Source organism: Condylura cristata, unplaced genomic scaffold, assembly GCF_000260355.1.
Source record: "Condylura cristata isolate star-nosed mole 26May11 unplaced genomic scaffold, ConCri1.0 scaffold00029, whole genome shotgun sequence".
Taxonomy (NCBI): domain Eukaryota; kingdom Metazoa; phylum Chordata; class Mammalia; order Eulipotyphla; family Talpidae; genus Condylura; species Condylura cristata.
The window spans coordinates 22,115,510-22,136,399 of record NW_004567130.1 but is presented as its reverse complement, the minus strand read 5'-3'; the positions used below and the strand labels follow the sequence as shown (position 1 = coordinate 22,136,399).

General features: G+C 46.3%; 3 protein-coding genes across 3 annotated transcripts in view; 2 read left to right on the top strand and 1 right to left on the bottom strand.

Moving 5' to 3' along the window:
• Window positions 1-17,369, top strand: part of SCCPDH (saccharopine dehydrogenase (putative)) — an 18,054-nt gene extending 685 nt beyond the window's left edge. The window contains exons 2-13 of the mRNA XM_004690766.2: window positions 40-182; window positions 1,399-1,511; window positions 6,340-6,420; window positions 8,819-8,948; window positions 10,216-10,265; window positions 11,486-11,616; window positions 12,197-12,314; window positions 13,090-13,209; window positions 13,301-13,357; window positions 14,406-14,517; window positions 15,703-15,784; window positions 16,746-17,369. Of these exons, the coding sequence (XP_004690823.1) occupies window positions 40-182; window positions 1,399-1,511; window positions 6,340-6,420; window positions 8,819-8,948; window positions 10,216-10,265; window positions 11,486-11,616; window positions 12,197-12,314; window positions 13,090-13,209; window positions 13,301-13,357; window positions 14,406-14,517; window positions 15,703-15,784; window positions 16,746-16,851 (1,243 nt within the window). The 3' untranslated portion in view covers window positions 16,852-17,369. The remainder of the gene's footprint in view (window positions 1-39; window positions 183-1,398; window positions 1,512-6,339; window positions 6,421-8,818; window positions 8,949-10,215; window positions 10,266-11,485; window positions 11,617-12,196; window positions 12,315-13,089; window positions 13,210-13,300; window positions 13,358-14,405; window positions 14,518-15,702; window positions 15,785-16,745) is intronic.
• A 315-nt stretch (window positions 17,370-17,684) lies between these two features.
• LOC101630615 lies at window positions 17,685-19,412 on the top strand. Its single transcript, XM_012730873.1, is given in 2 exon segments — window positions 17,685-17,810; window positions 18,894-19,412. Coding segments are annotated over 2 exon segments (645 nt in total).
• A 334-nt stretch (window positions 19,413-19,746) lies between these two features.
• The window catches only part of KIF28P, a 32,374-nt gene continuing 31,230 nt past the window's right edge, over window positions 19,747-20,890 (bottom strand). Inside the window, exon 22 of the mRNA XM_012731107.1 lies at window positions 19,747-20,150. Coding sequence (XP_012586561.1) covers window positions 19,998-20,150 — 153 coding nt within the window. The 3' untranslated portion in view covers window positions 19,747-19,997. The remainder of the gene's footprint in view (window positions 20,151-20,890) is intronic.

Genomic DNA, 20,890 nt, shown 5'->3' with positions numbered 1-20,890 from the left:
GCGGCGAGCGGGGGCGGGGGGACGGTTTCGCGCCCCCAGGCACAACATCTTTGAAAATTCGGAGCCTCCCCGCTGGCCTGGGCAGCCCACCGGCCAGGAGCCGGCGCCCAGTGCTGTCTGGGCTCCTGCGGCGCTCCGGCCCGGGCGGCGGCAGGTTCCTAGACCCCCGGTGGTGTGCAGAAGTGAGCGGCGGCTCGAGGTTGTTGCACGCTCCTTGCCTTGCGTTTTCTAGGTGGGAGAGACAGCGTGAGAGGGTGGCTGGTAACATCGTCATGGCTTTTGTTTATTTATTTTGGGCCTGGAAGAATCGTGCAGTCTTAATGCTCCATTCAGGAAAAAAAAAGAAAAGAAAAAAGACAACTTTGCAGTTGTTTGGAGCTCCTACTGCTTCTTTCGGCGTTCGGCCGTGCTTGATTGCTTTGAATGGTCTTTTCTGCGCCGGGGAGACAGGTTTTGAACTTGCACATCCAAATCCGACGCTCACGCTGCGGGGAGACATCTGCCATATGGGCTCAGTAGCCTTTACATTTGGGTATTGAGTTTCCACCCTGGTCTCCTCATACAGGCCAGTGGCACCTGTTAGAGTTCTGGCTAGTTTAATTTTGTGTAATCCCACACAACTTTGTTTATGGTGGGAATATAGAGCGTCGTGTCCGGTTATGTGCAGAAGATACAAGTAGGCAGGTGCGTGCTGCAACCCGGTGCAGCTCATCCCAAATAAGGAATCTTGACAGAACGCCAATTTTGGCCTTTCTTATACTTTTCCAAGAGAGAGAATTCACTGTCCAAGTGTGCTCTTCTTGCCTTTTTTCCCGTGAGACTAAGTGGTTCACCTTGTTACCTGCCCCTTGGAACGCCCCTGCTGGCTACCTCAGGCGCCGCCTCCACACACGGAAACCTGCCTCCCGTTGGCTCGGTTAATTGCAGTTATTTCTGGAGGAGCCTGCGTTGTCTTGCCTAGACTCTGCTTTTCACCTCAGAGCCCTGTTCTCTCCGTGCTGATGTTAGGGACAGCCCCGCACCAACACTGTGCCCTGTGTAACTGCTTAGTAGTTGATGAGAAGCTCCTTTTGGAATATGATTCTTGGCAAGAGAAGTCTGACTGTGATCTACGAAATATCCAAACAGTAGTAAAAATTGATATTTTAACATAACCTACATAGTTATGTGAAGTTTTTAAAAGATTAGTAATGTTTTAGTAACTCTTAACATTAACTCCCATTTCCCCATAACCTTTTCCCATTTTTTAATTATCTAGTCGAAAAGTTTGATCTTTTGTTTGAGAGAGAGACAGTTTTCAGTATGTTTAATAAATTAGCTACCTGTGATTACCATAAAAAGATCTGGAAGATATAACGCTGTACCAGGGCTTGTTTAAAACAGTATTTCTTATTTTAGGAAGACCGACACTGTCATCTGAAGTGGGAATAATAATTTGCGACATCAGTAACCCCGCCTCACTTGATGAGATGGCCAAGCAGGCCGCGGTCGTCCTCAACTGTGTAGGACCAGTGAGTACTCAGCCCTTCTTTGTGTCAGAACAAGCGCTCCATTCTTTGCACAGAGTCTGGAGCACAAGGACAGAGAACAGAAGAGCTGGTTCAAGGCCTTAACCCATGCCGGTGTTTACCCCGCTGTGAGGCACATAGGGCGTGAACACGGCAGTCTGAGAGAGCGCAGCTTCCCACGCAGGGCGTGTCTGGCGTGTTTGCTGGTCACCGTTATGGCTGCCAACTTTTTTTTTTTTTAACTAGGTACCCCGTAAGTAAAAAACATTTGTGTGTGTCCCCCTAATGTGTGTTTATGTATTTATGAATTATATTTCTGTATTGCTATATAAGTACATATGCTATATAAATATATATGCTGAAAACATGCAAAAGTAAGTACTAAAAAGCATTGATTATTCAATACTGAATATTGACTGCTCTAATCTAGGCATGTGGGGCTTAGGGGGACCAAAACAGAAAATCCCTTATGGAACTTACTGTCCAGTGGAAGAGATAGAAAAGAGCCATACCAGTACTCCAGCAGTGCTCTGAAGGAAGATGGAGTGGGTAGAAGATTTAAGGTGTCAGCCCATCAGCCCTGCTGGGGCTAGGCAGGGAGGCTCCTGGGAGGATCGACAGTGGGGAGAGCCCTCCGCTGAGCGAGGAGCAGACAGCGTTGAGTGTTTGAGGAGAAGGGCGCTTCGGGAAGAGCACCCACAGGCCTAGATGCTGCGCGGCCCGATGGCACGTGAGAGCCATAGCCGGGTCTGAAGGAGGGCAAAAGGTGGGCGTAGACTGCAGAAGAGCTCAGGATCGCTCGCACGCGGTCTCACGGGGCAAGGCTAGGATTTGGGTTCCCGCTGAGCATAATGGTGCCATTGAATGCTGAAAGCAAGACCTAGTTTTGAACTTCCCCGATAAGGAACAACCCGAGAGCCCAAGCGGCCCAGCACAGGGTGATGTGGTAGAGCGGGCAGTGTTTGGGTTCAGAGTGTACTTTCAGGGCCGACTGCCCAGCTTTGTGACTGCGTGGGGTGTGAAAGAGGTACCGGTGTGGGCAGGGAGAATGTTGGTGCCAGTTACCATCTGAGTAGCCGTCACAATGGCAGAACATTGGGAAGCTAAGCGTTTAGAAAGTTGCTGCAAAGCAGTTTTTAATTGAACACAGAACTTTTTTTTTAATGAAGTAAAAAATTGTCTAGAGTTATTCTTTTTTTTTTAAGATTTACTTATTTATTCGTACAGAACTGGGGTACAGGTCAGAGATGCGGAGGGTGAGAGGATTCACCAGAGACAGAGTGGGGAGTAGAACATGCTGATTTTTGAAGTCCACTGCTGAGGGGAGCAGCGGGCGGGTCAGGAGAGGTCTGCTGTGCCCTGTGGTCTCCTCCGGGGCAGGCGGGAATCGAACTCATGCGGAAGTGGCTTTAGTTTCTCAGTGCTGTGCTTTAACCCGCTGCGCCACAAGGGAGGGCCATCTAGAGTTATTCTTAACCAGCATAGATTCTCGCCCGCTGGCATAACCACTCTCATGAATATCTCGGCCTACCCCGTCCTTGCCTCTCCAGTGCTCTGCAGCCCCCGGCCCTCATTATTCTAGCTCTGCCTTCGCCTCGCCGGAACAGGAGGGCCCAGTGCGCTGGAGAACGCGCCTCCAGGCCGCACCCCTTGGGGCCTGCGGTGCCCGACCCCCGTGGACCCCCAGCGCCGCAGCTCGGCACTTCCCTGTTGTTCTCTCTCCTGCTCCCGGAGCAGCGGTCTTCCAGCTTGTTCTGTTACACTTCTAGCACCCAGCCCTCTTCTTCATCCTTGTCTGATGAATTCATTTCTTTCTTCTTTTTTCTATGGAAATAGACCCTGAGAAGCGAGTCTCTTCACGGTGCCTCCCCTCTTTGTGCCCTCACCCTGCCTGACCTCTTCTGAAAAGCTGCCCCACGTACGCCGGGCGCAGGGGCACTCACGTCCTCTGACCACAGTGCCCTCTTTACTGGACCGCTTCTGTCAGTATACAGAAGGGGGTTGTAGCTTCGTCTTTAAAAGGCTTCCCTTAATTCCACATATCCCTCTAGTGACTCCAGGCCCATGTGTCCCCTTTTAGCAGAATACTTCCTGATCTCCTACTCTGACTTCAACTGTTCTTCTTAGGCTTTTATCCTCACTCGTTCAAAGAAGCTACATGAAGTTTTGAGAGCAGGATTGCAATTCTGACCTATAGATTTATTGACTTCAGAAGGGAAAAATGTCTTCTCTAAAATCAAGGACTGCTATTCTGACTCTGGCCACTCATCTCAAAGACACCTGTGTTCTACGAGAAAGAAACCAAAATGGTTTAGGGGGTATCTACGTGGAAGTGTCACCATGTCACCCAAAGGAGTAGTAGCTCAGGTGTGAAAAAATACACCCTAAGGGGTGTCAGTTGTAGTGAATAGGAAGGAAAAGGCGAACTCTTTCCAGAAGGAGCGATTAGTCACAGAAGCTCATTGTGGCTTCACTGTAACTCGCCAGTGCTCGTCCACAAGCCGAAGAGCTGAAAGGCTGAGTCGCTGGCTGAGGCCGGGGAAGTGAGCCTGAGGCTGGAAAGCCAGGCCTGGCAGTCTCGGAACGGGGAGCGGGTGTTCAGGGAGTAAAGCAGAACCGGGCAGCTGAAGCAGCGGTGTACCTGGGCCATCGTAGGAGTCCAGACCTGCCGGCGCGGGGTTAAGGGCTGCGCTCACGTGACGCAGGCGTGGGGCTTCCGACAGACTCGCCAGCAGCGCGGAGATGCAGTGAGGGCTTTGGGGTGGGGCCGTGGCATTTCAGAATGATGAGTCCATGTTTCTTTGGGCTGCACTGGCTGCAGGGGAGACAGCTTCTGTCGGTAGGAAGTTAGGTGAGGGGGACAAGGTTTGGAAGGGCAGAGGAGGGGGTTTGCTGAGAGCTCCGTGACGTCCCGAGTAGGTAGAGCCAGAAACAGCTGCCAGGCTTCTCGTCTGGGAGCTGTGTGGAGAGGGATGCCGTCAATAGAAACAGAGAAGTAAACCTTACATTGCGGAGTCTGTGCTAGCTTTGCTTCATGATTATTATCTGAGTTCATCCTCACTACAGCCCGATGAGGTACGTGCTATAATTAGCCTGGTTTTTTTGTTTTTTTAAAAATGGGTTTGGCGAAGTAGCCTGTCCAGGAGCACAGTTAGTGAGGACAGGGCTTGGATTCAAATCAGGCTTACTCCAAACCCCACGTGCAGCCACTGCTGTGACTCCGCCTGGCTTCCCTGCTGGGTCAGGCAAGACAGGAGCAGAGGTGCTGAGTGCCCGTAGCGGTTCTGGTGCGTGGAAGTGGAGAGGAGGAACAGGTTTTGGAGGAACGTGGCGAATTTGACTTTGAACATGTTGAAACGGAACTATCTACGTGCTGTTCATCCATTAAAACAGGACATTGTACAAGATGATGGAATCATTTGTTTTTAGTGAGAGGAAATCAGGGTGAGGAGAAAATAGAGGAGGGAAGGAAGCCGAGTGAACACTGTTTTACGCTTGGGTCTTGCACTCCTGGTCGTCGGCTTTGTAACAGACCCCACAGATAAGGATAAGGAGCTCCTTACCAGGACCGTCCCTGGAGGCAGAGGGTGACCGTCAGCGTGGGTGTGCTAGTCGCTATAGCTGAGGTCTTCCAGGCCTGGTAGACAGGCCTCTGCTTCATGAGCAGGATCGCCTGGAGGCTTAGTTTAGGTGCAGGTTAGTGCAGTTACCCCAAAAGCCTGATTCAGGAGGGCCTTACCATGGGGTGACTAACCGACGTGTTTAATGAGTGACCCAGGTAATTCTAAGCAGATGGAGTACCAGCCCGCTTGAGAAACTGGGGTAAAATAACAAAAAGAAAGGTCAAGAGTTCTCTAACTGAGTGTCCAGGAGGATGTGTATAATCTTAAGAATTACCCAGGGTGATCCAGTTGGTACAGAAAAAAATTTTTGACATCTATTTTAATCTCCACTTTTTTCTATTTTCTGATGTTTAAAATGTACATTAATATGGTAATACATATAATCGTAAAAAAATTATATAGGTAGTATATAATGGACTTGGGGAGTGAACTTGGATCCTTCTGCCCTCAAAAACCCTTCTTGGTCCCATTACACTACCCCGACTGAGAGGTATGCACTTCAATAATTTTATGAGGTTGATTAATGGCAGAGAGGGAGCTAGAATTTAAGTACACTTTACTAGTTCAGTAGTTTTAATATAATTTTTATTCAAAAGGGGGGTGGCTAGTTGGCTTTTTGGGCAGGTAGAAGCAATAGCCTACCTGACCAACCCGGAAGGTCAGGACTGCACTGCCTGTCTTTACCTGTTTCTTGAGGGCCGACAGGAAGAGTATCTCTTCCTACATCTTTTGTTCCTGAATGAGGAAAGCAAAGGGGCTTGGGCTTCTCCTTATGTTGTCTTCACATAGGAAAAAATTGCCATTTTTACTTTGAAATGGGAGAGGTTCTTATGTGTTAACTATTATACACTAAAATTTTTGCTTTCTTTTAGTTTGAGCAACAAATATTTAGAAGGCCCAGTATGATCCAGGTTCAGGATATCTGTTCTGTCCAATATTAAACACATCCCCAACCTGTTTTTCTTTACTTTGGTTTATAGTGTCAGTAGCTGTTTGTCTCACATCTAGCAAAGCAGGACATCCACCATGGCACTGCACTGTGGGAGACTGCTTAGTGTAGCTACATCATTTTCTCATTTTTTAACTCTAGGTTATTTTATTATTAATATTTCTTAATAACTTAGACTGTACTTTAAAAATGCAGTAGTATTGCATTCACTGAAACTTGCTAAGTAAGAGTAAAATGTTGGTTTTCTTTATTTCCGCAGTATCGATTTTATGGAGAACCTGTGGTAAAAGCATGTATTGAAAATGGAACTAGTTGTGTTGACATCTGTGGAGAACCCCAGGTATGTAAATAAAAAGGAGAAAACTAACACAACCTTTTGTTAAAATGTAAAATGTTTAGTGTAATTTTGCAGATGGATTTTAGAAGTTGATGGCAGCTCTCTAGTTTTTAAATGATATCCCACTGATAACTTGAAAGAGAGCATGATAGGGAAAGTGTATCTTTAGTTTTCTTGATTTTTTTTTTCTTCCCTGCACCTTCTTTTGCTTCAGTTTCATTGTATATAAGATGTATTGATTTATGCATATAAGTACAATGTACTGATTTTTTTAAAAAGATTTATTTATTTATGCACACAGAACTGGGATATAGGCCAGGGGCAGTAAGAGGCTTCACCAGAGACAAAGTGGGGAGCAGAACAGGCATATGGACGAAGTACACTGCTGAGGGGAGCAGCGGGTGGGTCAGGAGAGGTCTGCCACGCAATGTGGGTCATCCCCGGGGCCGGGGATCAAACTCGCACTGAATTGGCTGTGGCCAGCTTGCAGTACTGTGTCCTAACCCATTGCGCCACCAGGGAGGGGCCACAGTATACTGATTTTTATATGTATGTAGGATATACTGATTTTATTTTGATAAATGAAATTAGTCAAAATAGTGTGCTGTGTACCTTTCTCTTAATCCCACTTTTAGAACTTTTTCATTAACAATTCCCTTTTTAAAATCAGGCACCTTTATATTACAGGCATATAAATGGAAAAGTTCTTTATATGAAAAATTTTAAATGTTCACATTTAATGAACGCTTACCCCATACCTAGTGTTATGCTAAGCATTTCATGTAAATTTTCAACATTCCTGTCAAACAGGTATCTTTTCTCCTATTTTGTAGATAAAGAAATTGAAGCTTAGGAAGGTTAAATAACTTAGTCAGAGTCATGCAATTAATAAGTAGAAGAACAAAGACTTGAACTGAAATTTGCTTGACTGTAGGAAGTGGCATTGTTAGAAACTCTAAGCTATAAACCTATAGCCTCATATGTCCCTGTAGTCTTTATTGATTACATCATGAGTGTGCCACTATAGCATGTTTATCTATTGGCAGTATAAGTTGGAACCACTCAGAAATTATAAATTGTCAGAATTGATTCAAGGAAAGATAGAAAATATGAATAAAAACAATTCCTATCTTATTTAAAATATTCCAGAGCAAAGAAAATAATGAGTCACTTTTAAGTTATCATTATAAACTACCATTAAAATTATATCAAAGCCTAATAAAGGTCCAGAATATATAGAAAATTTATGTCAGTGATGCAAATTCAATTAATTTAAAAAATGGGTAAGGGAGAGGAAGAGACAAATCTTTACAGAAGAATTTCAAGCAATTTATGTAGATTCTTTGCCCTCAAGGATGGAGATGAGAACATTAAGCCCCCCCCCCATCCCATTTCTTACATGTGGGCAGCATGCAGCCGATTCTCCCAGAGTACATGGAAGGGGGACTAGCCACCCGATGGGGGAGAAGCCTCAGCCCCTCCGCAGCCAGAGTTTCAGCATTAGCAGGGAGAAGTCATACTGCTAGTATGTGCCCTTGGGATGTGACAGGGTGACGTTTTACCCCCGTCCTCCCCAAATCTTACTACTCCAGTCTGGTCATGACAACAACAGGAGATAAATCCCAGTCGAGGGAGTCTACAGAATGCCTTACCAATACCCTGAGGAACTGGCAAAGTCACTAGTAAGGAAAGGGTAAGGAACTGCAACAGCCAAGAGGAGCCCAAGGAGATGTAAGGAGTGTCCTGGTTGGAACTCTGGAACGGAGAAGGCACAGTAGGTAAAACCTAAATAAATATGAGTGAAGTCAGGAATTCATTTAATGAGATTGTACCAGTAGTGGTTTATTTGTTGTAACAAATGTTGCTTTAAAAGTTATAATAAAGAAATGATGCAGGGAACTGGGAAACTTTAGTATGCAATTTTAGCAAATATAAAACTGTTCTAAAAACAATTTTTAAAAAAAGACAAAGGATTGGAGCAGACACTATTCCCACCTTGCATTCCCGACTTTCCTGCCATTCTGTCTTTGTACTGTGTGTGTGCATAGATCTATGACTGTGGTGACGTTCATCTGGGTAATGTGCTTTGGAGTAAGTGTACTGCTTTCTTTGTAATTTTGATAATAGGCATATTACTTTTACATTTAAAGTAGTTCTAAAAACTTTATAGTGTGAAGTCAGATCTGCATTCTCCTGCACCACCTGGGACATGTAGACAGACAGTAAATACTTGTTACCTAGGTGAAAATAAATATTTTAACAGTTAACATTTGGTCACAGTGCATATTAGCTAGCTTTTCAAAATTTAATTGCTTTATCTTCAAAAGTAAACCTTACAGTAGTGCTGTAGATGTTCCTGTATGGGGCTCTGATTCATACCTTTTTGTCCTGAATTTTTTAGTTTCTGGAACTAATGTATTGGAAATATCATGAGAAAGCTGCAGAAAAAGGAGTTTATATCGTTGGAAGCTGTGGTTTTGACTCTATTCCAGCAGATCTGGGAGTGATATATACCAAAAGTAAAATGAATGGTAATTATTGACCACGAAATTTAACATGTTTGCATTGTGATAAACTAAAATCTAGTTGGGAAAAAAGCAACTGTAAGTGTATAAAGTTAAACTCATGCCCTGTTATTAATATACCCACTCTCGTGATAAAATTCTCTTGATGCTACTGTTTTTTGACATAGAGCATATGTCAGTGTTCTAAAGTAAGGTTGTAGTGATAAAATTTCTGGAAAACTTTTTGGCCTTCATTACAAATTCAAGTTTATTTTTAGAGTGTAACATTTTAAAGTACAATTTATATAGCTAAAGTTAAAAGGTTTTCGTTTTTTTTTAACCAACAAAACTAAAAAATGTTGAACAAAATTTTGGGCATCTTTTTTACCCCATTTTTAAAATCGAGACTAATGTAAGAATGGAAAAAATTATTCATAGTATAGAAGCTACAAATGTCTTGCATTTTTTCAAAGTGCCCATTCAGAAAATGACCTGACAGCTCCAACGTACTGTAAACTTACTTAGAACTTTGACAGCATAGAAAGTATTGCAGTTTACATTAAGGTTTACTCTGAAACCGAAGCCCAGTGAAGTAGCAAAGGAAAGGGAGAAAGCTGCAAATCACTCTTAAATACGAAATGAGTAGTCATAAGTCTTCTTGAAAGCTGTCACACTGAAAAGCCAAACAGCTCCCATAGGAGTGACTTGAGCTCTGTGTCCTAGTGGCCTAGGATGAGCCATCGAGCGGCTGTCGTGTTGGGCATTGCCAGCTGCATACTGAAAGAGGCTCTGTCAGTTCTAGCAGTGAGAGTTCCTGCTGGACTGCTACTTCCCACATGTCCTGACGTTAGCTGCAAACGTCTATTTACAGTAACATAGGAAAACTTTTTTTAAAGATTTATTTACTAATTCATGTAGAACTGGGGTACAGGCTAGAGATGCGGAGGGTGAGAGGCTTCACCAGGGACAGAGTGGGGAGCAGAGCAGGCAGATCGACTAAGTCCACTGCTGAGGGGAGCAGCCGGCGGGTCAGGAGAGGTCTGCCGCGCCCTGTGGTTGCCTCCGGGGCAGGCGGGGATCGAACTCATGCGGAAGCGGCTTTAGCTTCTCAGTGCTGTGCTTTGACCCGCTGCGCCACCAGGGAGGGCCAACATAGGAAAACTTTTTAACATAGATTTTCTGATTTTAGCAGCTGTAGACCGATAAAATGGTCCCTAGATGAATAGGAATCGTTTGTTACTATTTGTCATGGCTTAGTAGATTTTTTTTTTACTTTACCTTTTTCCCCTTTCAGGTACTTTGACTGCTGTGGAAAGTTTCCTGACTATACAGTCTGGCCCTGAGGTTAGTTTTTCTGTTTGTCAGGTGTTTTGAATTAGCACTAAAAACATTTTGCAAATGACATAAACTTCTTTAGATCTAGATTAATTCAGTTATGTGTGAATATGTGTGTGTCATTTTTAGTGTGTTAATCGTTATGTTTAATTTTAAAAAGTAAAGGTATTTGATTGCCAAGAATTCCTTTGAATTAAAATGGAATTTATTTTTTAAACAGCTGCACAATTTATTAAATTAGAATTAACCCCATACCATGATCCTAACACTAAAACATTTATTATCTGATATTATTCAATAAACAATATCTGCCCAGATATCTACCACCTAGTACAGATTCATGAGGAGCATCCGGGCAAGCCCACTGACCGAGGTCAGCCCCAACCAGGAGCGAGTTTTCAGGGAGAGGCCTAGAGCAGCAGCATCGGCTTCTTCGTGCCGGTGGCCGTCTGCACCCCGAAATGGCTCTGTAGAGCCTGGAGTTTAAATCGGGCTGTATTTTTGTTGGTGGTTTATATGAATTACTTATGTATTTTGGATATTAACCCTTTGCCTGACATGTGGTTTACAGATATTTTCGTTCCGTAGCCAGCCCTTTTGTTACACTGTGGTTTCTTTGAATGTGCAGAAGTTTTTGATTTTGATGTGGTGTCTCTCTGCATTTCAGTGTTCATGAAAACTATGATATAACAACCTGCCTTATCTGTTGGTTTTATTGTTTCTTTTATTTTACTTACTAATAATCAATTATATGGTCACATCTGCCTTACTGATACTCCTTTTTCAAAGTCTTGTGAGAAAGTTGATTTTGAATGATTTTAAATGATTTTATTTATGCAAACAAAGTAAACACAGTCGTTTACAATCAGAATTATAAATGAAGTTGAAAGTGTTCATGTAACCTAAACTGTGAGGCATCAACACCTGTGTAGGACCAGCGAGTTTAAGGAAAGCGGCCAGGTACCTGGCTGAAAACTCAGTGACTCGTTAAAAAGTCTTGAATAATGGTCAGAGGAAGAGGGCACCTGTCAGGATAGACAGCGCCTCTGACCGCACCAGGGCCGCTGCTGCCTGGGGCTGTGCTGGTGCCAGCCGGGGGCGCCCTGCGGGTGGGCGGGCTCACTCGGGCGGCAGGCCGGGACTCGCTGTGAGCAGCCGAGTGGCTTGCTCGCATGTCTGATAGTTGTCACGTAAGACATGCTTCATTAACTCTAGAAATATTATATTAGGGAATGTGTATTCATGACGGCACCTGGAAGTCAGCAATTTATGGTTTTGGAGACCAGAGTAATTTGAAAAAACTACGACAGAAGACAAATCTGAAACCTGTCCCGGTCATTGGTCCAAAATTGAAAAGACGGTATGTTCACCTGATCTGTTTCTCAGCTTCTCTTCCCTGAACTGATCGTTAATGACGTATACCACTAGGAAGAGTCTGGGGCCTTTTAAAAGTAAGTTCAGCATTGTTTTCAAGAAAAACAAATGAAATATACTTGTACCCACGCTTAAGTACTTTCTTTATACATATGAACTCTGAGAAAAAGTGAATTTCATGACTTGTTACTATCAATATCGAACTACATGTCAGTCAAATTGCACGTGGTAAAGCCTCCATCTTAGAGGATGATTTTATATAGCTGACTCATAGCCTCATATGTGAGAACTCTAAACATAACAGAATTTGGCTATTGAAACGGACGTTCTTGTCCGGTTGTCCTGTAAGTCAGTGGGCTGAAACATGACTAAAGTAAGTTAAGTTCAAGCTATGAAGAGTGCTGTGCTTCTCCATTTGTCACCTGCTGGAGTGACATGTAGAGGATAAAAGACAAATTCCCAGAGCACCCAAGAAAAGCTAGAAACTCTATTCAGACGTCTGCTAGCTACAGTCACAGTCGCTGCGGACAGAGACAACACACCGCCCTCCCGGGGCTGTCTTGCAGGTGGCTGATTTCTTACTGCCGAGAACTCAACCGTTACTCCATTCCCTTCCTGGGGGCGGACGTGTCTGTTGTGAAGCGAACTCAGCGTTACTTGCATGAAAATTCAGAGCAGTCACCTGTACGTATTTGTGATTTTCTTTTTAATGGAGAAAATTTTTTTTTGGTTAGCATTCCTCTCTCTGTTTAGTGTAGGTCTGCTATGTTTATAAAGCAAAAAAAAAATGTCAAACTAGTGCCTGTTTCCGTTTCTGGAAGGACACAGATTAGTAACAGAGGGCATCTTGCATCTTACAAGAGTGATAATAACCACCCCGGATTCAAGCCTGTCTGGCTGAATGGTTCTCTCATTGATACGGCATTAATATTTCTGCTCAGAAATCCCAGTGTCTGAAGCACCCAACAGTCCCTCCTTGGAGTTTAAGCTCTTAGAATATCCGAATGTTGTGAAGATGTCTGGGGTCCTCTCTTTCCCCCCGTTAGTTCTGGATCAGCATTCTGTTTCTCCTGAAGTACTGCTGAGACTGAGCAAGCCATTCTCTTACCTTGCAAGGTAAGAGCATTCTCATAGGTGAGGTCCTGAGTGGCATCACATTCTGTGATGTGTGATTGTTTAGCCTCAGGTATATTATTGTGGACATTTTATACGTGGATTATATATACATTTGTGCTAAAGTAGGAGAAACTGATTACCATTTGCAGTCATTTTCTTTAAAATATGCCCCAGTGCCTGCTTTGTAAATAGGCTTTTTGGAACGTGTAACACATTCATAAAGTGGAAACCTTTTGTTCGGCATTTATGACTACAGAGTACATTTTAATTAACATTCTGCTATTCCTTAACTTAAGAAAAAACAAACAGAGCCTCATTCTGACCCCCCCGCCCCTCCACCCAGGTTCAGTATGCTGCGTATGTAACCGTGGGCGGCCTCGCCTCTGTCATTAAGCTGATGTTCGCAGGACTTTTCTTTTTATTCTTTGTGAGGTTTGGCATTGGAAGGCAGCTTCTCATAAAAGTGAGTATTACTTATATGAAACACGGTCTTTAGAAGTATGTTCATGAGTGTTAAAGAAATGCCACTGAGGAGTTGTTTCTTTCCCCTTTAGTTCCCATGGCTCTTCTCCTTCGGTTACTTTTCGGCGCAAGGCCCGACACAGAAACAGGTAACTTCGTTTTCTATCTAGGCCTCTGGCATAACATTTGCTTTTATTTGTTTTTGCCTCTGTCAGTGCAGTTACATAATAGCCTACACTTGGTGGGGCACTGTTTCAGATATTCGTGCATTCTTTACATGAATTTGGTTACTTCACCTTTAGACAGACACCTTTTGAGTAAGTAGTTTCTGCATTTTACCAATGAGGAAGCAGACTCAAGCATGCCTGAGGTCCTGCCACAAGGGAACACCCCATGGCTGCCAGTCTGGAACCAAGTGGGTTCCAGAACCATCTGCTTTTCTTCATAGTGAGATCAAATGTGTCTACTCTTTCATTTTTGGCTTCCTTTTTAGTTTAACCTCCTGTCTCCCCTGCCCTAGCCTCCCCTCCCACTTCTCACTCACACCCTTGGGTTCCTGTGGTGGTCAGACTGAGTTGCCACCTGTCTGACACCCCAGGAGTGTGAGAGCCCCTGGCCCCATCAGCTTCATCTCCTTCCCAGGCATCCGGTGGGGTTGGGGGGGGAGGTTCTGCCACAGAGCAGACAGTGGCCCACAGATGCATGCTCCCCTCACTGGGACTTTTAGTCTCATTTGTTACAGTCCATGTATCTCCTCTTGGGCTCTTTTTCAAAATCTGTTCAACTCTCTTCCCTTTCGTCAATGATCACAACTCCCACTTCATGGACAGAGCTAGAAATATTTGCTAGGAAGCTCCAGTAGCTCCCAGGCTTCAGAGCTCTTGTCACTCCCCCAGCTTCACCTCTTTCCTGTCTCTCTGAAGGACTCTATACACACCCGTCCCGCTTGTGCTCTGTAAACTCAGCTTGTCTTGTGCTGCAGGGGGCTGTGGGCTTGACCTTGCTCAGTGCCCCGGCAGCCAGCCAAGAAAAGGCATTGACCACTGTGGGCAGTTGAGGGAGCAGTCCGAGAGGGTGTCCTTTGCCTCAGGTCAGAGCAGGATGCTTGAAAGTGTCATGACTTTTACTAGATTTTATTGTGTTCAGGGAAGAAATGACATTTAATTTAAAAAAGTGCTTTGCTTTGCTTTTTCTCAGATGGATGCCTCCTCATTTACAATGACATTCTTTGGTCAAGGATACAGCCAAGGTTTTGGTGCCGAGAAGAACAAACCAAATATCAAAATTTGCACTCAGGTTAAAGGACCAGGTATTTCACATATCACTTAAGAATGAGAGTTTCGCCTGTCTTTACATTGCCCCACACAGTCACATTCTTATATATGCCGTTATGATGTATTCTTTTTAAACCCCAGTTGTATTAGAAATCAGTTTACACAAATTATCTATGTAGTAATTTAAAATGATTCTGTCAAAGGAAAGATGAAACTTTTGATGCAATCCAGTAAATTCCTCTGGTTTCCTTCTCAGTGCGGTTCACTAATTCTGAATGACAAATTTTAAAATCATAAGAAAAGGGGCTTCTTGGCGAGTGTGTTTTTTCTCAAATTCAAGGGCCTCTTTGAGCGGAGTGTCGTGACATCAATCCAAAGGTGCGGTGGCCCATTGTAGGGTCTGAGAACACCCTGTACTGTCTGTAAAATGGTGTCACATGTGCCTCTTCCTAAGGAGGGGAAAACAACTTTTGATAAGTTGTTAAAAAAAATCTGCCACCCAAAAAAGCTCAAGAACTGTTGGCCATAAACTTCAGAGAACTGTGTAGGGACTGTCCCGCTTGCGAATTCTTGTCTACGTTTAATTATGACCGTCATTCCCGAGAGGCCGCAGAGCCGCAGTTTGGCAGTTTCCATCAAGCCAGCTAGGAAAGAGGCCTTTGCGTCTTCCTTTCGTTTCAAATTCCCAGCTGACATTTAAAGATAAGTGACTGTTATTTGACAAAACTGTTGATGGCCCACTTCTTCATAGACTTGTTTTGAGTTCAACCAGTTCTTAAAGTCGGGCTTCTGTAAAAGCCGCTCGGTGGTTTCTGTTGAGCAAGTGGCATCTTTCTGAAGCGAAGGCTCTTCGCGGGGTGTTGACGAGCAGGAGGGCTCGTGCTCACTCGTGGCCGAGCAGCAGTGCGTTTCGGTGGTGGTGGGTGGCGTGGCCTTGATCCAGGGCCTGAGCGTGACGCTGGCCCAGCTGCTGGTTTGTGAGTTCGGGCAAGTCATTCACTTCTCTGTGTCTCGGTCTCCTCATTTGTAAAATGGGGGTGAAAATAGATTTAAAACATTTGATACAAGTTCTGAATCTTACCATGTAAGTATTGATTAACTCTTTTTGTTAAGACGTGAACAGCGTTAGAAAGTTCTGTTTTGTACACAAAGACTATAAAACTGTTAGAGCTCGGGTGTTGTTGCGTGCAGGCCTCACGAGCGCCTTCTTTGCTCTGCAGAGGCCGGCTATGTCGCTACCCCCATAGCCATGGTGCAGGCGGCCATGACGCTTCTCGATGAGGCCCCTTCGCTCCCCAAGGGGTAAGTCTGCTTTTCTTGGCTCAAGGGTTTCTTCTCAGCTGTGTTACAGCTCAGCAGGTTTTAGTTAGGTTTCGGAGCAGGTTCTGCACCTAAGCATTTCCATGTCCGTGACAAAGAGATGAAGGGAAACTCAAACTGAGGAGGACAGGTCTTTGCAGGCCTCTGGGGAGAACACAGACTGGAAGGCTCGAGAGCCTCATCAGCTGACTGCGGCCCCTTGCAGGAACAGTGCGGGAAGAGCGAGCGCCTCAGAGCAGGGCCCTGGTGTCGAGTAGGCCAGCGGCGCCTTGAATCGGTCTGGCGACACCACGCTCACTGGCACCCTGCCACCCAGTGTGAGCTGAGCCGTGGGCCGGGCGGGAGATTTTCAGGTAGACGTCTCCCAGGCCATTTGGTTGTTGCCCTGACACCACGCCAGTGGTGCAAGTGAGCAGAGGCCCGCGGCTTAGAGACGCACACATTTAAGTATGCCCTGAAGGTTAAGCAGTAGCCATACAAAGTGAAACCAGTTGAATTTTTTCAGTTACTTATATCGCCCTTGAGAATATTTAGCATCTTCAAATGTCATCCATTACATTTAAAGAATTTTCCTCTTAACCACGTTGTCTAAGCTGTACTGATGCTCGATTACCTAAATTTATTTCACTCCCCTCTGTTTCATCCTCCCGAATCTGAGGAAAGCTTTAGAGACAGCCCGGACGGCTTGCACCGACCCGCGGGAGCCCCTTCAGCAGCCGGTGCTGGGAGCGGCCCCGCTGCTGGCCCGAAGCCAGGCGGGCGTCTCTGGCACTAGCGCCCTCGGGTAGCCGGCTGGCTCCCTTGGCGGTAGCCACGAGAGCATCAAGAATCAGGCTCTCCTGAGGCCCACAGTGACTGGACAGCTGGTCTCCAGCAAGCCGTGACAGCAGGGCGCAGGCCTGGGATGGACTTTGCTCAGTTTTGTCTTACTGTTGCCTTACAGGGGCGGGGTCTTCACACCCGGAGCAGCTTTCTCCAGAACGAAGCTGATTGACAGACTCAGCCAACGTGGCATCGAATTTAGTATCATTAGCAGCTCTGAAGTCTAAACTCATTTGAAGAATTTGCTGGTCATAAGATGCCTGAGTTAACAGCTTTTTTTATTTGATATTTGAAATTCTTCTGTCAGTCCGTTTGACTGTATGTGGAAAAGATTGTCCAGTCTCACTTGTACACACCAGAAACAGGAAATTGTAGTGGCTCATCTAAATTTCAAATCTTACCCAATTTTGTGATTTATTGATTGTGAGAGGTCTAATGTTGACTGACTTTCATTGACGTTTCCATGGTCAGTTTTTGTAACGGTGATCGAAGGTGGGGTAAGCTGCTCTTCCTGCTGCTAACAGCTCCCTGACGGGTGCTCGGGCTGTGTCCATGGCTGCAGGCCCTGCCGCTCCCCCACCGTGCTGGGGGGCGGGGGGCTCTACTTTCCCATGAGTCTGTGTATCGTGTGGGTCTTTGCTGAATGACTTTTTGCCATTTTTAACTTAGTTTTTAACCCATCTACACTGACTGATTCTGGATTGCTACCTGAGTTGAATAATAAAGGCTTGTCAGTTGAATGGTGTCCTGTGCCTAGACCCGTTTTTGAGTAGTGAGTGAGGTGCTGTCTACTGCGCACCAAGGGGCTTGGCTTCCGCCTCCCCGGCTGTGGACCTGTCGTGGCTTGGAAGGATACAGTTTGTATGTTTCTGTTGATTTTCACTTCCTAAGCAGAATTTTTCTCTGATTTACTTGTTTTATTAAATAAAATTAAATTTTTCATTAACGCCCAGATAAGGCAAAGGACTTTGTGTTTTCTAATAAGCCTGTGAGAAGCTCACAGAACACCCGCCGGTGTGCTGTGACGCTCCCCGCACAGAGGACAGCCTACCTGCGCGGGATGGCTTCTCCCCGGCGAGAATGTGGCCCCGACGAGCCCCTGTGGGAGACGTCGCGCCTGCTACGGCAGCAAAGGAGGAGCCTGCCTGAGGGAGCACTCTGGCCGGATCAGGACTCGGCCTCACTTGTAAAGTTTTACAGAAGTTGTACAGAAACAGCAGGTCTCGTGACCAGCTGCTTGTCGGGGTCACAGGACAGGGAGGGCATTTCGCCACAGGGCAGGGCTGGGCCTCCCGAGCCAGGCTCCGCAGTGGGACACCGGGAAGCTGCTGGCGGTCCCTGCTGTGCTCTGCCCTCATGTTACGCTGGGGGACAGGCCAGCTTGAGGCACAGGCCATCTTAATTTGCTTTCGCCTCCCCACGAGTAAACAGTAACAGAACACTCAGCCCGCTCTCGCTTGCAGAACGCGTACGACTTGCTGAGCATGAGGACTGTCTTGAGGCAAGTACTGCCCTTTCCACAGCTGTACCAGAAGTTAGACCGCTTGTGTTTCTCGTGGTCTCGCTCCTGTTCTACCTCCCGGAACGAACCTTCCGGGATCCTGTGATGTTCTGCCGACTCCCTCTCTGCCACCGCCCCGTGAAACGCCACACGCGAGCTCCAGCGTTGCAGGCTATTTTGTCATTCAGACACACACTCAGGCCCTGAACTGCAGGCAAAACCCATAAGCCCTTGGAAGCTGGTCTGAAGCCGCAGTCACCAGCTCAGGTTCTCCACGGCCCCCAGGGAAGTTGCTGTTTGGAGTCCTGATGCCCCTCCTGCCAGCAGGTCCAGAGCCAGCCAATGGGTTCCCCTCACTTCATATTCTGGGGAGCAAGGCTTGCTGTTACCACCTCGCTTTCCTTCTTCCTGTTTTTTACACACATCAGTGCAAAGACGCCCAGGACAGCCCCGCGCACGTGGCAAGGTGCAGGCCGTGGGTTAGGAATGCAGCCGGAGTCAGCCGTGGCTTGCGTGGCCTGGCCTGGCCAAGCCGCCCCCTTGGCCTCGAAAGCCTCCAGGTGGAAGACGTGCAAACACGTGGAATTAGTGGAGAGTGAAATGAACAGACGTGAGGCTCTCAGACCGGCGCCGCCACTTAGCTCAGTGACAGTCAATACTGTCATCAGGAGGCTCCGGCCCGCAAATCGTTTCTTCGTGCGATCAGCTCAGCTGCTCGCCGCTCGCTGCAGCTTGTCCCCTCCACGCCGCGAGGGGCTTCACCCTTAGTCATCCTGCAGGTGGTTCTGCTTAAAAACAGCAAAAGACTCCTGCCGCTCCAGCTGCTGCTCGTGTGCTCGTTCGGCGCGTTCCTGCCACCTCTTTTGTGAAGCGGCAGCTGAGGAGACTCCAGAGCTCACCCTGGGCGAGGAAAAGCCCAAGGACGGAGTCAAGACCGAGAACAACGATCACACTGATTTGACGGTGGCGGGTCAGGATGGCTCTGTGGCGCAGTCTGCCATTAAGAGGCACGCCCCCCTGAGGAAACGGATGAAAGCCGATTGCGAATGACAGGGTTTGTTGGTGAGGCAGATTCCGATTGACGGGCAGCCGATCAATGAAGCAGACACACCTGCACAGTTGGAAATGGAGGATGAAGATCCAACTGCTGTGTTCCAGCAGCAGACGGGGTGCCTGCCGAAAAGGGGAGCTGCTGCTTTACTCCAGAGCTGTTTCCCCAGACCAAGAAGACATTCTCAGTTAGAAGACCGCAGTCTGGTTCGCCACGTCCTGACTACGACAGTATAGTTTCTCTCTCCTTTCGTTTCCCCTCCCCCACCCCTTTACTGTACATCAAGTAACTGGTGTATGTGCACAAGCATCCTGCATTTTTCTTAAGTGGCCAGTGGTGTGCTCTGGTTGGCATCAAATGGAAATGGGCTGGGGAAATGCTGGTTCTGTGAAGATACCCCCCCCCCACTGGCATGCTCATTCAGCTCTTATCTTTATATTCCAGTAAGTTATTTTGCTCCCAATGTTTAACCAAAAAAAGAGAACAACATAACACTTGGAGAATTTTAATGTTTTTCATTTATCATTGTAAAACCAAGGACAGTTTTCCAACTTTTTTGTACGGAGCTGTTCCCTGTCGGACAATCTGCTTCAAGTGGGGATAAATTACTCCAAAAGAAATGAATCCTAGGTAGTTTTCCCTTCACATCACGCGTCTTGTTGTTTAAATAAACTTCTTGTTTAAAATGAAAAAAAAAAAAAAAAGAAACAGGTTAAGTGGGAAACGGCTAAGTGGATATGTAGTTTCCGGTTCATCCGACCGTGAAGAAAGTCCATTGGCAGCAAAAATAATCAGCAGCACCCAAACTGGTGTTCAGCTGGTTACTGGGGGTGCTGCAAGTGTTCTCTCTTCTTTTTCACTATAAGGGCAACATCATTTTTCAGTTTCCACAAGCTGGATTCTAACAGCTCCCCGAAGTCCTTTAAGATCTGTGACTGTCGGTGTACAAATGGTCGAAGCATTTGATCATCTTCCTAAAAGATAAGTGGAAGGGAAAAAACAGGAGTGGACACAAATTAGAGTGGAAATGCTGAGCATGCTTGGGGGGCTCCCCACCCTGTGCCCCCTTGGGCTAGAAGGCTGCATTTGGAAGTCGCCAAGAGGCGGGACATCTCAGGGAGGCCACCCAGGAGACCTTTCAGCGAATGCCAACAGGAAAAACGTGACGCGTTAATCTAAACATTACAGGTACGGATGGTGTCTGTGCTATGGTGTATGCTCTTTCAAGACCATATAAGACAAAAAAAAAAACAAAAACCAAACACCCGTGGGGATTCTCCCGCCGGGTGGTGTGGCTGGTACATCCCCGGCTCATGGGAGCAGAGAAGGGGCCGCGGCGACACCCAGGACCACGCAGGAGCCTGGTGGAGGCTCTCAGGGCCGGGCTGCTGCCGGGCTGCAAAGAGCGGAGAGGGTCACGCCGCCCCGCTTAGTTCCTGTGTCCCGAAGGACCTGAGGAGGTGCTTGGCCCATTTTTCCAATGTGTTTTCCAACGCATCTTACCTTTTTTTGAGAGTAGTTATTTATATATTCTGCATACTGATCTCTGATGGTAAATAAGGCAGATTCTCCTGGGCTATGACTTATTTTAACTTGGTTTATCTCACCAGCCTGCCTTTGTTTTACTAAGATGTGCATACAAACGAGGACCCAACATGGACACGCAGGTGCCGTTATGGTGGACACACCAGCTCAAGACAGAACTGGGGTGCAG